We start from the raw sequence: 24,234 nt of genomic DNA on the forward strand, positions 1-24,234 counted from the left end.
ATGATTAGGGGTTGGAGCACAAGACTGATGAGGGGAGGCTGAGGGAACTAGGTTTGTTAAGTCTGCAAAAGAGAAGAATATGGGGGGGATTTGATAGCAGCCTTTAACTACCTGAAGGGGGGTTCCAGGGAGGATGGAGCTAGGCTGTTCTCAGAGGTAGTAGATGACGGAACAAGGAGCAATGGTCTCAAGTTGCAGTGGGAGAGGTCTAGGTTGGATATTAGGAAAAACTTTTTCACTAGAAGGGTGGTGAAGCACTGGAATGGGTTATCTAGGGAGATGGTGGAATCTCCATCCTTAGAGGTTTTTAAGGTGCAGCTTGACAAAGCCCTGGCTGGGATGATTTATTTGGTGTTGGTTCTGCTTTGAGCAGTGGGTTGGACTAGATGATCTCCTGAGGTCCCTTCCAACCCTAATCTTCTATGATTTGATGACCCTTGTTAATTTGTTCCAATGGTTAATTACTATCACTGTTAAGCATTTACAACTTGTTTCCAGTCTGAATTGTCTAGGTTCAACTTCCAGCCATTGGTTCATGTTACACCTTGCTCTGTTAGGCTGAAGAGCACTAAAGTTAACTTATTAACTTCAATTTAATGACACTAGCAGGTAAATAGCCCCCAAGATTTTATAATTCTTTTACTAGAGTATAGATAGAGTTGTGCAAAATCTATAAAGCAAATCTCAATTTGGTGAATTTTGCCTGGGTTTGGGTTTCATTCCTAACTAGGGCCAGGTCCAAGAACTTTCAAATAAACTTGTTAGCTTGAGCACCTCTCCTGATATCAGCTGCTGCCCTGTTTTTTATAAATGTTTTTGTAAAACGATAGGGAAATATACAATCAAAATGCTATTAGTGTGTGTGTCTATTTTTTCTTATTTTAATTATTCCCTCAAAACTAACTCTGTCAATCAAATATACTGTGAACTTATCCTCTGAATAGAGCTCAAGGATAATAGTGTCTAGTTTTTCACTTCTCTGAATGATACACAAATGGCAACTTCCCAGGAAAAGATTCTGAGTGAGTCTCAATCTGCTGAAGGAAGTTGTTGCTAATAACTTCCTCCATGTTCTTAGTGACACAAGCCTGGGTCCAGATACTTAGTTGTGGTGCAGCTGCTCTGCATTGCGCTGACAGTGAAATCAGGCCACAGAACTGGCTTAATTGACCCAGAGAGGATCATTCCCATGGTGAATCCTCCAGGGCCACAGAGTGAGCATAAAGCTTTTATGCTGCTGGCTCCTCTTACACCTAACCACTCTTCTCGGCACAGCAGGGAAAATGAGACATGGTCAGGGCTCGTGCTGATTCTGTCTGTGGTTTTACCCCTTTGGTATAAAGTTGGGATAAATTAAAGCAGCTTGAAAGCAGACAAGCCTTATATATGGCAGCACACAGTTCAGTGGAGTGCTTTTTAAATGATCTTTAAGACACCTTTGCATGCCCACCCCCAGTGGCTGACTTGTGCTGTGTGCTGCTCAGCTGGACTTCCAGATGCTTTGATCTTCTGGATTTCTTTACCAAACAAATACATTTATCAGATATCAGATATCAAATATATATATCAGTTTTTGTGAGCCACTTTTCCTGATTTTTACCGGGCGATTCAGCGGCAGTTGACTGGAGTTACGCAAGCTACACAGAGTAGCTTGCGAAACTCCCGTTGACTGCTGAGCTTCCCTTCTGTGTGGCTTCTTCACTGCACTGCGCCGACGGGAACCACGTTCCTGTCGACGCAATGCTACACCACTTGAGGGGGTTGTTTTACTGTCGACTTCTCGATCGACTGAGCAGGTCTTCGCTGACCACTCAGTCAATCCAGATACATTGATTTGACGGCAGCGACTTTGCCACCGTCAGTGTAGATGTACCCTGAGTGACCTATCTTTGTGCATGTATGTCTACACACACTTGAAGAGAACAGCAGTTGCTGGAGACATTATATAGTTGCATATGGCCGATACCCCTTCTGGGATGGTCAATAGCTGCAGCCCATGCAGAAGTGCTGGGCAGTGAAAAGGAAATCTCTGCACCCAGTACACCTCAACTGCAGCAGCTAGACCTCAGCCCTTATATTATTAAGAATCCATGGTCTTTAAATATGACTTTTCAGCAGGGAACACTCCAAAGTGTGTCACCCTAAAAGAAGGGATTGTGGTGATAGTTTTCCACGAGTTCACTGTATTTCTTGGAATGTTTTTAGTTATCCAAAAATATATTGCTTAAAGACAGGTTGCTACAGGTAAACCCTGATTCATTAATCTCTGATTAACTGAAACTACAGTTAATGTTGCCCACAACATTAGGGATAATTAATAGACCAATGTCACAGACATAGAAATATGCCTTCACAGCAGGAGCAAGCAGAAAGAGAGAGGCTGTGAAGGGGAGAAACTGTTCATATAGAAATGCTAAAAACAAATAGAAATCAAAATCCAGCAAGTTACTGGCATAGTAAATTGTTTTTGTATAAATATCTTTTTTTCCCTTTGCCCTCTGCATGACCATTCTTCTGTAATATCTAAAACCTTCCAGACATCTGTGAAACCTAGAAAGAAAGCAAATATCTACTAAGACATATAGCAACAGACTTCATTAATCAGAGCCCTGTTTAAAACACATCTGTCCTTGCACATCTGAGATATAATTAAAAGTGCCACACTGTACACATAGTTATTTAGCATTAGAACAACCCTTGTTTAAGATGGTTATACTAGGTCTGTTTTAGGTCATTAAGTAGGGCAGCTCAGAAACAGGACAGATGCCCTGTTGAGCTATAATGAACTGGGTGGTGCGATCTTATATACAGAGAAATTCAAATCAAATAAATAATGGGAATGTGAGCAAAATGTGATTTGAGGCCAACTTGAGTTTTAACTAGGATTTGTATATCTGCAAATCTTCATGATCTTCATAAATAAGAAGCCGGCATAACATCTATATATGACTAATTTCATTACTAACAAGTCTATTAGGTATAACTAGAGGAGGTCCTACAGTATGGGATTAATTAACATGTGCACTGAATAACATACATTCTCATTAGTTAGTGTTGTTGAATTGCAGAAACAGTTTGAGAAAAACTAAAAGGGCTGAACTGCAAAGACAATCCGCTCTCTTTCACCAGGATGGAGACTATGATGCATCTTAAAAGTGACAAGCAATACTATTTCATAGATTAATATTATCAAATCAATGAATGTTTATATTTCAATAATCCTATATTTCAAGCAAAATATATGGGCCCAAAGCTTGAGTTTAGATTCAGATCAGTTTCCCTAAGCTTTGGGGAGATGGTTCAGATCTGCAGTTTAGATTCAGCTCAATATAAAAATAGGAAGAGAATCTGCAAAGTTCAGATCTGAACCTCTATGGAAATCAGGATTTGTGTTCAACCCAATCTGTAATCATAAAATAATAAGCTAATTTCAACCCTGGTGTAACTCCATCCACTTTGCTGGGCTGATACAGGGATGAGTTTGGTCCAAATATCATTCCTTTAAAAAGGGTATTGGTACATTCCACTAACCTGCCTGACTGGATATCTGCATATGCAGTTCAGTGGCTGCAGATATTTTACAAAGAACTAAAAGGACCTAGATATTTTGCAGACACTATAAACCTGGAGAGTAAAACCTCCTGAGTGCTTCCATTCAGACTGGAAATAAGGCATACATTTTTAACAGTGAGAGATTTAACAATTGGAATAATGTATAAAGGTTCATGGTGGATTTTCCACCACTGACATTTTTAAAATCAAGATTGGATGTTTTTCAAAAAGATCTGCTCTAGGAATTATTTTGGGGGAAGTTCTATGGCCTATATTATACAGGAAATCAGACTAGATGATCACAATGGCCCCTGTGGCCTTAGAATCTATGAATCTAGGAGACCTCCAACGCAGAAGCAACACACTCATACAGTGGTTCTTTCTCTCTCTCGCCTCCAATATGTGTCTTGTTTAAACTTCAAAAACATTTGAAACAATTAAAAATATATTGGAATACTGTCAGCTGTGTTAAAATGAAACTCCTTAAACAGTGACCATAGGAGTAACAGTAAAGGGAAATCAGTCACTTGAAAAGTCTGTGTTTATATAAGGGTATTTGATTTATAATCTCGACAATGATTTTGTAATTAACATGTCTGAATGTTCTAAAAAAAAGTTCCTGATTCCTTTATCCTGATGTCTGATGAAAGGGTTAGGTCTGTTTCATGTCAGATTGGTAGATTACGTTCTAACCAAAAAAAGAACAAATTTCCTTTTTGGAGTGGGTGGGATGAGCAGAATTGCTGTTTGGAAGTTCCAAGGAGTGGTAACCTTCAAGAAGCATGAAGGGGTTGTTTTCCAAACCTGGCAAACCAAATTGCAGGGTTTACAATTCCCATTGCATATGGAATCCTCTAGTGGTCTGCCCAATTCATGCCACATTCCCCTTAATTTTTTTCTAGAAAGACAGTTATTTTTATTTCCACGTATATTATTGAAATCCTATGCTTTCTTTTAAATAAATTTTTTTAAATCATATACCACTAAGATTTGCGGCCTATCAACAAACAAACAAAATCCTTGCACATTACACATGGCTTTATAAGAAAATAATGCAGCTGCAGAACCTGTAATAAAAAGCATTGGGTTGAGGCAATGGATTGGGACTCAGGCAATCTGGGTTCAATCCTGTGTAATTTTGGGCAAATCACTTAATCTCTCTTTGCTTTAGTTGCCATCTGTAAAATCGTGGGTAATACTAATTCCCCACAGCACAGAAGGTGGTGTGAGGATAGCTACATAAATACTTGGGAGGGAAAGGTTCAATGGGAGCCATGTTTAAAGTGCCTAGACACACACACACTGTTCATGGAAACACCTAATTTCTTGCTAATATTGTAAAATATTTGCAGAAATCTAATTTTAAAGGCGTTTTCTGTGAACATTCTCACCAGAGACCTGATTCTAAGAATTATGTTCATTCTGCCCAGGAACAGAAACAAACAAGGTGATCTAGGAGACTGTAACAGGGCACACTGGCCCCTTAAGACAGGCTCTGGGTCCAGCACTGGCCTGTTCCTGGTTTCTACCCAGAACAAAGGCGTTCTGGAGGGAAGAGGTTGCGGTTTCCAAGGCACGTGAAAATTGTAGGCATCTCAGCCAAGCATGCTGGGAAAGGGGACAAGGATAGCTCTCTTTTGTTAATTTGAGGGAGATTCGGGGGAAAGGGGGGGAAGAGGGGAGTTAGTAGTGGGTCTCCTTGATGAGGCATGCTGGGAAGGAGTAGTGTGTGTGGCTCATTTTTCTGAGGGAGAGACTGGTAAAAAGGATTGGAACTCCAGGTCTCTCCAATCAAAGGTCCTGAGAGGGGCTTTAGGAAGAAGCCTGTGAAAAGTCCTGAGAGGATACCTCAGAGGCAGGCAGACTGAATGTAATATATCCCCAGTGGGTAGGGTGACAGATAGCAAGTGTGAAAATTGGGACAGGAAGTGGGGGTTAATAAGCACCTTGCTAAGAGAAACCCCCGAATATCAGGACTATCTCTATAAAATCAGGACATCTGGTCACCCTATCAGTGGTGGAAGTTCATATGGACTTTATTACAGATCCGTCAAGTAGACAGAACCAGGGGTGGGAGCAAAAGGTTTCCTGAAGTATCCAAGTAGGGGTGTTAGGCTAATGAGCCAGACAGAGCCAAACAGCCTCGTGAAGTCATCAAGTCCAGCCCCTAGCACTGAGGCAAGACCAAGAAAACCTAGACCAGTGGCTCTCAACCTTTCCAGAATACTGTACCCCTTTCAGGAGTCTGATTTGTCTTGCATGCCCCCAAGTTTCATCTCACTTAAAAACTACTTGCTTACAAAATCAGACAAAAAAACAAAAGTGTCACAGCACATTATTAGTGAAAAAATTACTTACTTTCTCATTTTCACCAGGTAATTATAAAATAAATCAATTGGAATATAAATATTATACTTACATTTCAGTGTATAGTATATAGAGCAGTATAAACAAGTAATTGTATGAGATTTTAGTTTGTACTGACTTCGCTAGTGCTTTTTATGTAACCTCTTGTAAAACTAGGCAAATATCTGGATGAGTTGATGTACCCCCTGGAAGACCTCTGCCTATCCCCAGGAGTACGTGTACCCCTGGTTGAGAACCACTGACCTAGACCATTCCTGAGAGGTGTTTATCCAACCTGTTCTTACAATCCTCCAGTGGCAGGGATTCCACAAGCTCCCTTCCAAGGGCTTAACTATCCTTATAGTTAGAAATGTTTTCCTAATATCTGACCTAAATCTCCCTTCCTGCAGATTGCTGATTGCTTCTTGTCCTAGCTTCAGGGGGCAGGGAGAACAATTGATCACAGTCCTCTTTATAACAGCTCTTATAAAGCATGCTATGGCCCCACTGTATACAGATCTGGGTGTGCCTTGTGCCTGGTTTTTATCTGGCTATCTATGCAACAAAATATGGTTTTACACCATTCCTATTTGTTTACAAGTGTCAGATGCAGGTATCTCCCCTGATCTGGACTGAAACATAATTTAATGTATGTTGTATTACTATGCATAGAGGGATTGTGCAGGAAATTAGGGATGTCTGAATGGCAATACATTGACCTCCACAGGGCGGCTTCCCTCCCTCTTCCTCATTACTCCCAAACCTAAATATATTTGAGAGTATGATATGGCAGGATAGTTCCAGCTCCTGATAATCACAACTGCTCTCCCTGCCCTTCACCACCCTGCGCACATGCATATGCACCCTGCACATGTATCACATGCTTCATGAGGCAGATGTTGCTGAATTTCAATCCCCAGGAACTCTGTGATGGATTAAATCTCAAATCTCTAAACATTATTCTTAATTGCTGCAGTAAGTAATACATGCCTGTGGTAACAATGATTTAGCGTTTAAATGAAATAGATAATCAAAACTAAACATCAGAAACTCGGACTAGGTTACAATTGGATGATACTCAAATGATTTTTGATTGATTTTCCTCCCCTTTGCTTGCTGAGAAATATTATTCTGGCTGCAATGTCAAAACCCAGTTAATTCAGTGCACGCATGCATCTCACATTCCACATACCTGTAACCCTTCAATGGCCAGTTTGAGGATGGATGGTGTTAGCTTGGAGGCTTGCTTGAAGGAGAAATTGCTCCAGTCTATAATTAAAATGAAGCCGTTTATCTGAAGCTCTTGATCTTCAATGAGAACTTCCAAGGACAACAGAATAGCCCGTAGAATATCTGTGAAGGAGTTCCTAAGGCCAAAGCAGAAATAAAGGGTTGTAATTATCTTCAGACCACAAGAAATGCAGATATGCCATGGATTTTACAGGTACAAGGAAACAGATCATTTGTTTTGGTGAAGTTCTTTAGAAAAGACAGATATTTTAAAAGCAACACTAAGGTATTCCGGTTAGAAAACATGTATCCTACTATTTGATTTGGTAACTTGTGTTCACTGATAGATAAAATGGATCCTGAGTTAAATCTTTTAACATTTTATGGCATCCCTTACAATAGATTTTAGCTCAGCTTCATTGGAAAAATATTTGTCTATAGTAAATGAAACAGCTTTAGGCTATCAGTTTAAAACATTCTGCATTAACTATGACAACTAGCAAGCCCACAGAACTAATGAGACAGACATGCATCAGGCAGATTTCCCTGTGCTTCACAAAATTCAAGTGTTCATTCATTCATTTTTTGCTCTTTTGTTCCTTTTTTAGAATAATTAAACTGGTAACAGCTAGACTCAGACCCTGATAAATCAAAGACCTGGAGTCAGATCTTCCCCTGATGCAAATCAGCATTTTCACTAGAAGAAAATATTCTAAGAGCTATAGTCATTCACTTTGGAAACAGAAACATAGCCTATCGTTTAGGGAGTACCAGGTGTATACTAGCTGAGGATTTGGCCCCTAGTCTATAGCCTTTGCTAGCCAGCACTGTCTTGTCCATGCTTTGGCAGGTTCCAAGGCATAGAAACAGTTCAGTAACTCAAAAATACAGATCCCAGTGATAAGGTCTTTGAGTAAGGCAAGCCCTTTAGAATTTGAACAATATTTCTGGAGTAAAAAGCAATAAACTGGTGTCAAACCACAGATTTAAAAAAAAAAGAGACAGAGAACTCTAAGTTGTAAACCTCAGACACTAGCAGTCAGATGGGTAAAGTAAGTAGTGCCTAGAGCAAGTTTTAAGAGAATTTGCTTGAGCTAACCAGCCTATTGAACTCCTGCACCTTGGATACATTCCACCAATTTGACTGTACTTTAAGGAGGAAAACCAGAAACAGACAGGCAAGTCTGTACAAGACATGCATAAACTACATAGTCATAAATGAAAGGGGGAAGGATTTCTTTTTTGTATAATAAATTTTAGCCATTGTCCAGTTTATATAGTAATTTTAGCTACTGCCCATTTAATATGTTTCAAGCATAAAAGGGAAAATAACTACAACAGATCAAAATGGGAATGCTGCATTAATTATCAGTAGGATAGCTGCAGGGACGCTGTCATTTTACAGAGAACATTTAGAAGTGGCCTCGAATGCCACCTTTACTGGCATTGGCTGAATCCCAAACACCACACAGGATGTGGGACTCCATTTCCCTTTCTGCTGCCCATGTATCCTTTTCTTCTTCACACCATTTCATCTCTCTCCTAGCCCTCTCCTTTTTCCTTCTGTCTAATAAGAGCCTGGCCTAGTTGTCCGAGATTATTTGGACTGTGTGGAATGATGGCTGCCATTTTGTTTTCAAAGTTGATGTTGCCTGTGACAGGGGAGACACATTGTGCTCTTTCATGGAAATTTTAGTTTTGTTCTTTCTTGCTGTTTTCTTTAATCTCTAATGAGTCATTTTACATTGGAGGTATATTGTTTCTAGTTGTCTTAAATGAAACAAAACAAAGAATAGAGAGCATAGTTTTAAAGTGGGTGTAGGAAGGCGCAGTGGCCTTCCTCTGAGCCTGGGCCCGCGGAAGGGCCGCAGGCGCCCAATCTAACTCTAGACTTGCCGGCAGCTCAGTCTGCCCGGCAACCAGACTACTGGGCCCCGATAGGTCCTGATGGGCGGCCAACCCGACAGCAGGGGGCGGAGCCTTAGGGAGGGCGGCAGCTATAAAAAGTAGGCCCTGCAGCTCAGACGGGAGAAGGCTGCCGGCGGAGACAGACGCGCTGCCTCGCCGGCTGCGGAAAGGGGCTGAACCTCGCCAGACTACTGCCGCAGGTAACCCCCTCCCGGCCTTGCAGCCCCGGCGACCCGCCTCTAAGGCCTGGGTTGGGCCTCCGGGCCCTCTGGACTGGCCGAGGTCTCCAAGCCGGAGGCGCCGGGCCCAGCCTCAGGCCCGCAGCGGCTGGGACGAGCCACCTGAACCAGAGGGCTGGGAGTTCCGCCCAGAAGCTGGTCCGGACCTGGAGGAGCTGCCAGACGCCCAACCCCAGGAGGCGGGATCCGACCTGGAGGAGTTGCCGAAGGCGGAACCATACCCACAACCCTGCGATCTGGAGGAACTGCCCCTCGCTGAGGAGCTTCCCAGTCTGCCCCCCGTGGATGCGGAAGGACTGACTGGACTACCCCGTGCAGTGTACCCCGACGACCCCGAGGAACCAACGGACATAGGTACCGGGGAACCAGGGGAGGAAGGAGCCCAGGGACAGCCAGAGGCGTGGCTGTACGAGGGGTAATGCCCCGTCGGCATGTTGCGGCGGGAGCCCCGCCGAGTGAGTGGCAACACCCGTGCCACTGCTAGGGCCCTGGGCTGGGACGCAGTGGAGTTGGGTGGGCCTGCGTCCCCCTCCCCGCCCCCCTGATCCTTGCCAATCCCCAACAGGGAATCAGCCTCTGCCGCCCGCTAAACTCGAGCCACTGCTCCTCGCTCGCCCGCCCTGCTTGAGGGCCAGGGCAAAAGACTCATTGCTCGCCCGCCCTGCCTGAGGGCCGGGGCAAAAGACTCCTTGCTCGCCCGCCCTGCCTCACTCCTTGCTCGCCCGCCCTGCCTGAGGGCCTGGGGGCGACTCCTCGCTGGCCCGCCCTGCCTGGGGGCCGGGGCGAAAGACTCCTTGCTCGCCCGCCCTGCCTGGGGGCCGGGGCGAAAGACTCCTTGCTCGCCCGCCCTGCCTGAGGGCCGGGGCGAAAGACTCCTTGCTCGCCCGCCCTGCCTGAGGGCCAGGGCAAAAGCCTAAAAGAATAACATTCCCCTGTTGTGTAGGAAGGAGCAGTGGCCTTCCTCTGAGCCTGGGCCCGCGGAAGGGCCGCCAGGACTGGACAGGGCAGGAGCCCGTCCTACAGTGGGTTTGAACCTTTTTGCCTTTACTACATAAGACCAAGTGCAACTCCACGGATCTCTCAGGACTGAATTTCAGCGTTAGCCTCTCTCTTCTCTTTTGGCAAGTTTTGACCTAAAAGTTTACAATTTCTGCTCTGAAGAAACTATATCCTGAAGTTTGTTGTAGGCAGTGTTGTTGTACTCCTGACATAAAGAAGAGCTCTGTGTAAGCGTGAAATCTTGTCTTTCTCACCAACAGAATTTGGTCCAGTAAATATATTACCTCACCCACCTTTTCTCACTAATATCCTGAAGCGTCAGTATATTTTCTGTGTCTCTTTGTTCCCACTGCATAACATAGTAAAAATACCCTTCAAAGTATAATCACCAGGGCAACGTGATAATCACAGAGCTTACAGATGTCACTGAGATTGTGACATCCTCTGTTCGGGATGAAAGTGTGTTTAGCTTTCTTGGCATTGGGTATTATCAGCACCCTAGCAACAGCAAGGGGACTACTGTGATCCTAATCAGATAGTACCAAAAAATCTGAGTTGGAAAATCAAACTCAAGGCAGTGCTTTCCTCAGTAATGGAAGGCTGCAGCAGAACTGTAAGTTAATTGTGTCTCAACTGAATGTTTATTCTATTAACTTTAAGGACCCCATTCTCAAAGAAAAATATACATAGAGCATTTCCCCTCTTACAATTCTTTGGAAACACCATCCAAAACAGGTGGCCAGGTCCACTCATCAAGCCTTTGTTGTGATAATTCAAATTTACCCTAATTGTGAGCTCAACTAGAAAAAGTGAGTGACGATTTAAAAAAGGTCACAATAACCTATAATAACAAATGTTGATGGGAAAAGGTACGAAAGGGAAACACTGAATTAGTCCAACTAAAAAGGCCTACTGATATAACTCGAGGACTTTGTTAAGATCACAATGATAAACAAGAAAAGTGTGAGAACTAGAAATAAATAAAGAAAAAATCGAGGCCCAATTGGTGGACAAAATAATGAAAGGACAGGCTATTCCACTCATCTTTCCCTATGGAGGTCCTTTAAAAAAAAAAGAGACTTTGGAAAAAAAACAAAACACCTGACTACTGGAGTGAGCTTCATGATCATGGCTGCCACAATCACCCTCTCCTGGGACTCTCGTCTTCGTCATCCTAATCCTGAAAAATCCTTACCAGATTGGGCCAGATGACACCACCACCTCTTTTGGCATTGGCTGAATCTCGAACATGGCGTGGGATATGGGACTTCATTTTCCTCACCGTTGCCCTTGTATCCTTTTCCTTCCTCGCTTCTCTATCCTAGCCTTCTCTTTTTTCCTTCTACTTTTTCTAATAAGAGTCTGGCCTGGCTGGCCAAGACTGCATATTTTGCAACACTGCTGTAATCCTATGACCAGAAAGACGCAGCTAAATGCAAAACCCTAAGCAGCCCATTGCTGGTTAACAAGGTTGCCAAATCTCACAGTGGCTGATGAGACTGAGTGCTGTGCTTGTGTTTTTCCAACAGCAAGTTAGCAAGTCAGAGTCAGCACCTGACACAGAATCTGCATTTTTTTGTCTTTGATGTTCTTTTCTTCCCTTTTTGTGTGTGTTTGCCTTATTTTGTCGTCTTGGGAATGGGATTGGACTTTAATGACAACAGCAACGATGACAGCTCCAGCCCATCTCAATTAACTTTTCCCCAAAAAGGATAGTTATTACCATCTTTAATACCATCTAAGAGACCATCAAACAAGAACGTTTTTCTTCTAAAGACTCTCTCCAACTAAAGGGAAAGGGAATAATGGAAGTTGTTAAAATAAAAGCCTTACATAATACTTTAAATTTCAAATGAACCTCATCTGAACCTGTTTAATAGTTAGAACAAGTGACTCAGTTATGTTAACACCTGTGACCCTTATATTCCATCTAAATTAATACGACACCTCTTAGCAGGATTTAAATAAATGACTTCAGACAACCATGGACTTCCAGTAAGGAAAAAGTAATTCCATCTTCAGACTCTGTGCCCTCAATTCACACAATAACCCACTAGCATTCCTGTCACATCAAGGGAGAGATGCTTTAGCCTGTGGTCAGAACTTTATAAGTACTAGTAGCAGCTCTCTAGTAGGGGGCACTGAATTGGAAAATGTGATCATGATGTATAGGCCATGGCTCCGTGCACTGCACTGTCTCTTTTTGGGGCTGTCCCAAGTTATTGTAGGTTTCAAAACAGAAAGGGAATTGCAGGCGCCTTGCACAAGCATTTCCAGGTGGATTCTCTGCCAATGGAGGTCTCTATCTTGTGTTATGTCGGGGGGAAATGGAATAATCCCAGTCTGAATTTAATCCCACATATGCAATTTTAAAAACAGATTTAAGGCTCATGACTCTAAGGAGCAACAAATAGGGCTACACAGCATGCAGAAATGGATTGGTCTCCTAGTTCTGGCCAGGAAATCTTCCTTTACAGAACATTCATAGTGATGTTCTTGGTCCTGCTACTTTTGACACATTAAAAGGGGATGAGGTGGAGTAATTTTAAGGATGGATGAGAAGTGTATGCACAAAGCATAAATATGATCTTTTTAAATGCTAAATCATACTGAAATGTTTGCTGTGATTGGGCCCAAATCTTCATCATGAGGTGCTTTAGATACCTAGGCTACGGCTACACTGACAGCTGCAAAGTCGCCACCGTCAGATTGATTTCTTTGGATCGACTGAGCAGTCAGTGAAGACCCGCTCAGTCGATCCAGAAATTGACGTACTATGACCACCTTCACAAGTGGCGTAGCGCTGCGTCGATGGGAACACGGTTCCCTGAAGAGGAGCAGAGAAGTCGACAGGAGTTTCGCAAGTTTTTTGCGTAGCTTGCGTAACTCCCGTCGACTGCTGCCGAATCTTGGAGGTAAGTATAGACAGGGTCTTAGGTTTCTAAATCTGTATTTAGGCACCTAAATAAATGGCGAGATTATCAGAGCTACTGATCACCTTCATTTCCCATTGACTTTAACAGAGGTTACTTGTGGGAGAATTGGACACCTGATTTTTGTGCGTGTGGAAGGATTAACTAATCTAGCATTCTCCAGCACACTCTCACACCCTGTCTACAAATTTGCATATTCTAGGACATGGCACATATAAAACTGAATGCTGGTGCTGTTTCTTTTATTGGGTAAGGTTCAGCTAAGTATGAAGGCAGCACTCTGATCTGCCAGGTGGATTCTTTGCAAGTACACGTCAATGAATGCAGAATCTCTGTGGAAATCATGCCGAATGTCATTTGAGACCGAAGCCCACATTTTCCTAATCTTGTGGATTTCATGCAAACCACTCAGCCGTTTCACTGATTTGCATCCAAATCATTTTCCATGCATTAATGCATAATGATTTTTTGGGACTCCCCCATTTTTGTCACTTTGTTTAATTTTTCATTTCCTCTCCAGTTTGACACACTTATAGAAAGTGATCTAACTTGCTGCTTCAAGAAATGGAACTACACTACCACTGTGTGGACTCAGCATGAAGCCTACTTCAGCACACCATTAATGAGTCACCAAAGATATGCACATGCCACTCAACAACAAAACCCAGGAAGGAAAAACAAACAAACAGTTTGGTTGACCAGCAAGGTACCATAAAGGAGGTTCTTCAAGCCAAACAAGCAGCCTTTAGAAAATAGGGTTAGTCCAATGCAAGATAGTAGTAAGTAGCAATAGCATAATACAAATATGAGAAGGCGTTAGCTAAGGGATTTTGGAGATTAGTCAAAGACATAAAAATAAATAAGAATCTTTCTACTTATAGCAGGAGTAAGGCACCTGTGAGAGAATTAATTGGTTCGGCAGAGTATCAGGAACAATTAAATAGGACAAAGACATTGCAGAGAAGCTAAATGATTTATTTGCATCAGTAATCACTGCCAAGGATGTTGGGGAGATACCTACAATTTTCAGCTGTTAAAGATGAGGTACTATTGGAGATTAAAGTGTCAGAAAGGATATGCTGAAAGAAACAGATACATTTCTGAGAAATGGTATCATCCAGGAGCATTGAGGTCACTGGACCCAATCTGCAAAGTACTTAAGCAAGTTTAGATTAAAGTATGTGAATAGTTCTGTTGACTTCAGTGGGACTTAACCTGATCAGTGGGACTATTCACATGTGTAAAGTTGAGCACATGCTTAAGTATTTTGCTGCATCACTGCCATTAAGGTTGAAGTGATACAACTACTATAAGAATTATGCAAATTCTCATTCAAATCTGCTGCTATGTCACAGGACTGGAGGATAGTAAATGTAGATATCATACACTCACAGACCACTGACCTTTACTTCAGTACCATATAGAGTTATTTAAACAATAATTAAAGAGTTATAAAACCCCTAGATAATCATGAAATAATGGGGACAATGGCTTCTGTACAGGAAAAAGTTTATTTCCCCAATGTACTGGACTGTGAAGAGTTCGCTGGAAATGTGTTTCAGTATTTGATCTTCAAAATATGATGGTTGGTTGTGATTGGACATCATTTTCCTGTTTAAAAGGTTTCATTCAGAAAAAGGTACATTGTGATTTAGATGACAAATCACTCTCCAAAAACCATGAATAGCCAAATAGAAGAGTTCACAGTCAACTCAGGAACTCAAAAATGTTGTCCAAACAATCCAGCAAAATTTTGAATGACATATACACTCACAGAAATTAAGTTATATTTGTCAGTGATTCATAAACAGTGAAAAAGGGCTAAATTCACAACCAAGATTATTCATATCAAATATTTTAACCAGCCATAGTTATAAAGGGATTAAATAGGTCAACACAGTAGCTTTGTGGAATCCTTGGTTCAAATCTGTATTGGGTAACAGTAAGAAGAGTCTGGTGGGCTAAGATTGGGCTCTAAAGGATATTTGTCCATATCAAAAAGTTTATAGTAGTTTAACATGATTAAAAGAAGGACAGATCCTCCCCACGTTTCCTGACTGGCTTTGAATTCCTCTGGGTATATCTCCTTCCTCTCAGCAAGTTGGGAATCTTTGAGGTTTCCCAGTGGAATGAGAATATTCTAACACCCAATAAGATTGCATACTCATTTTTTTTCTTATCTTTTCTTATCTTTTCTCAGAACTTGCCTGAAAAATATGAGCAATTTAGTAGACAATCAAAACAGAGAACTATCTTACTGCAATGTGAGTTTTTTATGAGGCTCAGAATAACTCAGAATTTGCTTGCATCTCTACAGAACCAGAACACAGTTTCTTTAGATTTGATTTACCTATTTTGGCTCTATGGTTACTTGGGAACAATATTTATATTCTCACACACATGCTGAATAGAGAAATTAACTGATTTCCAGTAACAAAACAATTAGAGATGCCTGCCTGAAAATGATGTACAATAACTAAAGTCAATGCTAAAGAAGAATAAATTGGGGTTAACACCAACTAATTTAATGCTGGCTGTTTTTGGCCCATCAGTGGTCTTATAGCCCTATGCACTCTAGAGCGCCAATAATCCTTCTCTGGGCTTTCCTTGGGCTTGATCTGAAAAGGCACTGAGCACTCTGTCTTGATCCGGCAAAGCACACGCTTAGCTATAAGCATATGAGTAATCCCCATGATTTCAACAGGACAACTCAAATGCTTAAAGTTGTGTGCTCCGAAGTACTTCGCTAGATTGGGCGGGCGGGGCGGGTGTCCAGTGTAATATGTGCCCTGATTCCTTTGTTTTAGTCTTTTTGTTTTTTAAATAGAAACTGCCTCTAAAATATTCTCTGACTATTTTGTTGGCTATTTAATATCCAAACCTATGTTGCATAGACACACAATTTCTACATTCAAAAGGAGTAGGGAACAGGGTGTCTGTTTTTCATTGTTGCTGCCAGTCCTAGGTAGTATGTGGTTTTTACTTATGTAAATGCCCCCTGAGGCTGTGGCAGCCCGTAGAAATTCTACAGTACTGGCCACAAATATAATCTGGTTACAACAGAGTTACTGCAGAGTTTTGACTGGTTACTGTAGAATACCATAGCCTTTTTGCACAAGGGATGGGGCAAAGAATATCTGTCTATATAAAAATAAAGACAGTTGACTTCAAAATGTTATGGATGGTTATTTTGGAAGGATATTTATGATTTATTTAACTTCTTCTTCGTTAGGAAACTAGGAAATGATGTGCTGAAATGATGGTCCATCCAATCCCATATTCTTTCTCCGACAATGGTCAGTGCTGGGTACTTCAATAGGCAGGCTTAAATCGCCCATGAAGCACCTAACAATGTTGTAAGTACACCATAGCCTCTGGGCACGATAGTAATACAAATAATAATCATGATAATGAGGATATTTTCTGTAATGCCACTTGGTGAACAGTTTATGCTTGGAAGCATGAGAATTGATGGCTTTTGTAGTTTTATCTTAGCCTGTGTAATTGCCTAGTCTTTTCTTATTAAAACACTGTGTTATATTCTGTTCTTGCATCATCTTAAACTATTTGTCTCAATTTCTTGCATCAGTGAGTTCCACAAGTTGAGTTTTTCATTATAGGGAAAAAAACCCAATTTCCTTCTGTACATTTTAAATTTATTGTCTAATTACACAGTGTGCTCCCTTTGTTCTATTATTCTGGGAAGGCGTAAGCAGGAACATCCAATCAGCCTTCTCTGTACCATACGTTGTTCTATATAATCACTATTAAATTTCCTCCTGTCTTTTTCTGTTCCAGTTTACATAGTCCTGGGTTTTTTAATCTCTTCTGGTATGAACACCTCCTTCACTCCTACCTCCAACGAATTATATCCACTGCCCTTCTTTGTACATTTTTATTTATGCTATGCCCTTGTATTTTAGACTATGTGCCAAAAAAGGAATTCAGTATTCCAAGTGAGGATAGAATGTCAACATCCATAATGGAATCTAATATATTTTCTGTTTATTAACATAACCTAAAGTTATCTTTTCTCTGACCACCACAGTGCTTTGAGAATGCTACTTATTTGTCATGTCACAAATGACTAGATGTTTTACAGAAAGGTAAAAGTAATTCAAAACCCAGTAGTGTGTACCAGTATAGAGGGCGAAGGACCTGAATACCAGATATGCCCAGATGATAAAACTTGGCACTTATTTATGGTGAACATCATCTTCTAGCTCATTGTATAATTAACTAGGTCTAGAGTTCTTCTCACTCCTTCCTAATCTTCACTAACCTACGCATTTTCTTAACTGCTCATTTTGCTATTTCTCTATTCACCTCACCTTCATGAACAACAAAGATTTTAGTACTGGGGCAGTTCACGATTAACCTCTGCTGATAATTGGCCATTTTTGGCTCCCACTCTTTGTCTCAAGTCTTTTGATGAGTTTTAAATCCACAACAAGCTTTTAGTTCTCACCATTTCATTGCTAAGTATCTGAAAAGTTTCTTGTAAGGAGCTTTATCAAAAAACTTTTGAATAGCCAAGTAAATGATGTCTTCTTGTTGTCTTGTATCCATGATTTTGTTAATGCTGACAAAACTCGTTAACAAATGCCTAATAAACCTATCTGTGCACAAATTGCTACGGTAGCTACACACCTGATGGCAGAATTGGCCAAATAGTAAAACAAAACAGAAAAAGCCCTTCTACATTCACAGATATTCTCAAATAAGTGCTGACTTCAGTTCACTGTGGTTCTTTCTCCTGTGCTGCTACTACAGCTGCTCTGGCAGCTCCCAGGTATTTCCAGTGCAACTTATGCTATTGCTGCTGCTGTGTGGTGGTGTGGGCCTAGCTTTATAATGTTAATGTTCATTTCTTATTTTGACAGATTTCCAAAAGTATCCTGAGGAATGCAAAATAGAGATGGGAAATAATGTTTTTTTAACAGTTTATAATTGAGCTCAATTGGAATGGTATGTCTTAGAAAATGCACTTCAAGGGCATTCCTCCTGCTGCATTTCAAAGACCTACTGCAACCAAATGTAGGGGTTAGAACATCTCAGATAATAATAATTACAAAAGTGTTAGACAACCTAAAACTTCCTGGTGAGGATTTATGGTGTTTTATGAACTGTGGTGTTTGTTTTTGTGAAGCTAATGTAATTAAATCTAAATTATTTTTTTCACAGCAGCAATAAGACACTCCCACGTAGTGCATTTACAGAGAATTATTATAGAGGTTAGATAACTGAAGTCACCATTTTGCCCGTTTGTTTAATTATAAATAGCTTCTTATGTGCTAATGCGTATAGTAACTAGATGCAATAAAGAGCACATACCAAAAGTTTTAATGGACAAAAAGCCAGAAATGAGTCCTGCTTGTGTCCTGATAGATTTGATGCCAGTAAATGACTGTCTTTATCCTGTACTTGATGTGGCCATGTACAGACCTTGATTTATTGAGGCTGTTGTTTTGTAAAAGTAGCAAGACCTGCGGTTTAAGGAAAGTAGGAAGTACAGGACATGGAAGGAGAAACCTATGTTATAAAAAACAGGGTAAATCCTTTGGAACATTTGATTTAGGAAGACTGTAATTTGGTATCATGTGAGTCCTTGATGAAATTACAGGGTTTTGTAATATCAGGTGGGTGGCTGTTTTTCTCTATTTTTTTTTCTCAGAACAACATTACATCGAAAATGAAAAACCAGAACTTGGAGGATTTACTCCTATTGATTTTCACATTCTTATGACATGTTTGGGATAATTGAAAATCTAAGGAATATCTTTTAAAGCAACTATGGCGTATACTTTTCTATATTCTAAATAGTACTGTGATTTATCAGTACTATTATTAAAATATTATTAAAGGCCTTTACTGCAATACCAAACTTAAGAGACAAAATATAGCAAGCCACACTTTTGCAGTATAAATCCTGATATATTGTTTGTTTCCTACTGTACTAATGCAAAGAACGAGAACATTTTCAGCCTCACTGCTTTTGAATTTGTTTTAAACAGAATAAGTCAGAGGTGTCACAAAACTCCGTAACTTCATTAACTTGCATTCAGTTCCATTCAGCATTAGCTAACATTTTGTAATTATAGTATAAATGAAAAAATTTTCTATCTTCAAGAAAGTGTGCTGGTTTCATTTCTGTAGAAAAAATACATGTTGGTGACTTATGTCCCACTTCAGCAAGGTACTTACGCACATGCTTAATTTCAAGCATATGAGTAGTCCTATTGCTGTACTTTGTCTGTGTAGTTCATTTCCAGATTATTTATATGCTTAAAATTAGGCAGATGCATAATTATCTTGCTGAATGGAGGCATTAAGGAAAGCCTCCAGTTTTCCTTACTGTATTATGGATAATTATTTTTGGATTAATGTTTATGCTTTTGAAACAGGGAGATAGACAGATTGCCTGGCTCTAGCCAGTCCTTAGATTGCACGGTCATTCTGCAAACTCCGACCTTCCTCCCCTCAGCTCTGCCAGCGCACTCTGCCAGCTGTGCTATATAGTGATACATCATACATAGTAGTTTGGTTTATGTTGTTGGACACGTTTTAAGAAGGGACTAGTTGGAGATCTCTCACATTCATTCATTTTCTTGTGACTTCGAGTAAGATGTATTTTAGCCCAGAAACTCCAAAGCAGAAAGGTTAATTAATATATGTGCTTTGGATTCTGTCACCTTTACTCACATTGGACCGTATCTTAAGTGGGCCTGTAGATTTCAGTGGCCCTGTACTAGGAGTATAGTACCACTCAGCCCTACGGATGTCAAAGGGGCTACTGATGTAAGAATTATCATATCTGCCCTGGGATAAACAAATTGAATGTTACTAGGAAATGGAATTTTTCAGATACCAAAATCTAAATTATTTACTTTAAAATATAACAAGTGATGTATATTTTATTGATTTTAAAGTGTAACTATTTCCACTGGGCTGATCCCTTCTGTTTTCTGTTACTATACCTTTGCTCACCCTCAGTGAAATTCATCCGGTGCAAAAGTGTCTGCACCCGGCCTGTGCACTGTTTAAATACCATTCATGCCCCTGCAGCCCCTAAGATTAAGCATGACACAAATGAGGAACAGCCTTCATGTAATCCCTCTGCACAGGGGTGAATTTAATCTCCACTGAATAGAGAACACCAAGAAGAAATTTAGGGCTGCTTTTCAGCATGTAATCCATGCTGGATTTAATTCTTAAACCAAGATGCTCTGGGATGGATGTGGGAAAGCTGAAAGCACCAAAATTTAACCTCTCATCTGAAGGATGGTGCCTACATCAGTTCTGCGACTTTCTGCAGAGTGAGGTGGGAGCCCATTCGGTTCCAGCTATGCAACTGGAACCCATTGGCCCCATAATACGGCACAGTTTTTTAAAGAAGAAGGTTAGTGTAATAAGTGCAAAAAGAAGACTGTGTCTGCTCCTTCATTGTGCCCGCCCAAGAAAGGTTGCATTTATGCATGCAAATGGACAGCTTGCAGCCACTCCCATTGCATCCAGCTTTTAAAGTTTGGGCATAATCCCATCCAGTCTGAAGTCAATGGTAAGACTTTCACTGACTAAAATAGGGGCAGGATTGAGCACTTGACCCTAACTGTATTTCTAATTTTAGCCAATTTATCTATAATTATTAGGGATTAAGATGTGATCTTCATAGGAAGGCTAATTAGCCCATATTGGCCTATGGCAGGGTTTCTTGCCCATTTCTCTGAAGCATCTGGTGTTGGCCACTGTTAGAAACATGATATAGCACCAGATAGACTATGGGTGTGATCCAGTATGGCAATTTCTATCTTTCCTATATTTGGGACTTTTCACTGTTTCCTGTATACCATAAATTCAAAATCAAAACTATGAGTCATTTAGGGCTTACAAAACCTAGAATGAATGCAATTTTGACAAAATCAATGCCACAATCAGGCCACTTGAGCCCATTTTGAATTGGTACCAACCACAAGTAGAAATTTCAATCATATTTTAAATGAAACATAACTAACAAGGAAATGCCTTCCAAGAGGAATAGTGGGGGCAAAAACCTAGCTGGCTTTAAGGCTGAGCTTGATTAAATTTATGGAGGGGATGGTATGATGGGACAGACTAATTTGGCAATTGATCTGTGACTACTAGCAGTAAATATGCCCAATGGCCTATGATGGGATGTGAGATGGGGTGGTTCTGAGTTACTACAGAGAATTCTTTACAGGTGTCCGGCTGGTGACTCTTGCACACATGCTTAGGGTTTAGCTGATCACCATGTTTGGGGTCAGGAAGGAATTTTCCCCCAGGGCAGATTGGCAGAGGCCTGGGGTTTTTTCGCCTTCCTCTGCAGCATGGAGCATGGGTCACTTGCTGGTGGATTCTCTGGTAGATTCTCTGTGCCTGAAGTCTTTAAACCATTATTTGAGGACTTCAGTAACTCAGTCATAGGTTAGGGGTCTATTACATGAGTGGGTGAGTGAGGTTCTGTGGCCTGTGTTGTTCAGGAAGTCAGACTAGATGATTCTTTCCTTAAAGTCTATGTATGCTAATTGACTGATTATTTTTTTAAAATTGCAGATGTTTTTCATAGATAAATCCCTTATTGTATCCATAAAACTATAATTAATCTGTTCCATATGTGTGTATGTGTGTGTATACACGGAGAGGAGAGTTTGTGTGTGTGTGTGTGTGTGTGTGTGTGAGAGAGAGAGAGAGAGGGAGTTTAGCCAAAGGAAAGGCCAGTGTTACTGACTAAGAACAGGCTTGCTGGAATATGTGTGTGCTCCATTCATGCTAAGCTATGCAGTAAATTTGTGATGTGCCCAACATCAACTAGGAGTAGGCTGACCTCAGCAAACTAATGTCAATTTGTGATCTACAGTACTTAGGCTTTGATCCGTGGTCTCCAGAAATGAAGGATTTGTGAGATAACTGATAGCACCACTTGCCCACCATCCATTTTTCTTGGCCATTAGCCCAGGAGCTAATTGCATCTCTCTAGGTATTTCATGATAATAAAATAGCCAATTATTAGTACAAACATATTTATATTAGTAGTTGATGGTGAGCAAAATCCTAGGTCAGGTTTATGAGGTAGCAAAAGGAACAACTTCAGATTGTCCATTCAGGAAACATTATTTTATGAAAGATGGTGACTAGAATAGGGATTTCATACTGCCCACGAGCAGTTGGATCCTATTCAAAAATCCAAAGATGGTGAAAGACAGAGAGATGCGAGGATGATGTCCTGTGGGCTATCCATAAATCACATAACATATTAGAGGAGGAGTGGGTGGTTGGACCCTTAAATTTGCATTTAATTTTATACAGTTTTACAGTTGTTTCAGGGTTACAGACTGTTACAAGTGGAGGAGGGAGGTATCTTGAAAATCACCAAAAATGTGTTACACCATTTATGGACAGCCCCCCGGCCATGAGACATTCCCTAAGTTGGTTGACTGGGAGGGAGTGACTAGCACATATTTCCTCACTGGCTATTGGGTGTGGGTTTTGGCCTCAAGGGACTCATTCTGTCCCTGCCTGACCCTATATATCAGAGGTTTCAACCAATTTTGCTTTCTGTGGGCAACCGAGCGCATTCAGCCTCTCTAGCTATGAAGAACATCCATGCTACACTGCTTCCCTTGGTGTAACCCCACACCCCCAAATCCATGACAGCAAGGGACAGGGGGAATTAAAACCTAGAATTCTTTCAGTTGGAATAGGGTGCTTCCAAAGAGGTACTGAAATGGACATAAATGATTTTGAGACCCAAAGGCAACACTGCACACACCTGAGCAGAATTACGTATCTTTCTTTGAGACATGGGAAGAGAGGGAATGCTGCACAGAAACTCCACAGCTAGAGAAGAAATATTTCTTGTAGTTTAAAATGCTCAATTGGGATTCAAGAGAATTACGTTCATTTTCTGATGCTGCCACAGAGTCACTCTGTGACCTGGAGCAAGCCACTTAATCTCTTTGTGCCTCAGCTCCCCACCTGTAAAATGGAGTTAATAATGTTTCCTTTCTCCCACCCTCCATCTAGCTTCTCTATCTAGACTGTAAGGTCTCTCAGGCAGGGACTGTCTCTTACTGTGGGTTGCACAGTGCTTAGCACAATGGCACTCTGATCTGGATTGGAGCTCCTAAATGCTACTGTGGTATAAGTAAATAAAGTTAATAATAAAGGTTTGAAACTGGCTTGTTGGTCAGTGACCACAGCACTGCCAGCATTATTCTAGTGTCCCTTTATACATATAATGCAATAGGCAACCGCCTATTTGTCTTTGGCTGCCATTATAAGAGTTTTGGTGTAACTATATTTATATTCCACGTTTGTATCTGTTTATATTTTATTTTACTCTTGGCTATTCTCTATATATCACCTCCCTGCTTACACATTCTGCACTTCACCAGAGCACAGTAAAGAAAAGCTTCAATATTTACAGCCTAAATCATACTTAATTCTTATATCATTGAATGGGAAGGTGCAGTAAACAATTTACATTTCAGACCTACCCCAGTGGGGTAGTGAGACAGTCAATAATTCTGGCTTAACAGGCCTGATAGTATTCCAAGAAGGATATTTAAAAATCTTGGGGCTAGATCCACAGCTGCACCAAAGCAGTGTTCCAGTGTAGCTGGGGGGGAGTAAGGGAGAAGTTGGATTTATACCAGTGAACTACTCCTGAACCTAATGGCCCCCAAGGGACAATCAACAGTCAGGGATATCCAGAGCACAGTGGTGCTCTGCCCATGCTTCCTGCCCCCAGCCACACTCCACCATGCCCCCTATGCTGTGTCTGGGAGACTTTAGGAGTAAGTGGCAAAGGGCTGGTCACACCATGCTGAGATTTCCCTCAGTGAGGATGTAGCTAGCTTTAAGACTGCTTTGTATCATTCCGGACTATGGGCAAGATCTGGATTTTTAAAACTATGGATAGCGAGACCACTTCACCCACCATAAAAATAGAGATACCTCTGAAGGTAAAAAAAGGAACATAATTCCCCTTCTTCATCTCTCCTGCATGT

At 41.1% G+C, this 24,234-nt stretch overlaps 1 protein-coding gene across 2 annotated transcripts in view; it reads right to left on the reverse strand.

Moving 5' to 3' along the window:
* The window catches only part of CLVS1 (clavesin 1), a 99,385-nt gene that overhangs the window by 65,308 nt on the left and 9,843 nt on the right, over nucleotides 1–24,234 (reverse strand). For both annotated transcript variants that reach the window (XM_067553719.1, XM_067553720.1), the window contains exon 2: nucleotides 7,091–7,265. In XM_067553719.1, the coding sequence (XP_067409820.1) occupies nucleotides 7,091–7,265 (175 nt within the window). The remainder of the gene's footprint in view (nucleotides 1–7,090; nucleotides 7,266–24,234) is intronic.

Source organism: Emydura macquarii, unplaced genomic scaffold (assembly GCF_026122565.2).
Source record: "Emydura macquarii macquarii isolate MOO-44397 ecotype Brisbane River unplaced genomic scaffold, CSIRO-AGI_Emac_v2 contig_1477, whole genome shotgun sequence".
Classification (NCBI taxonomy): Eukaryota; Metazoa; Chordata; order Testudines; family Chelidae; genus Emydura; species Emydura macquarii.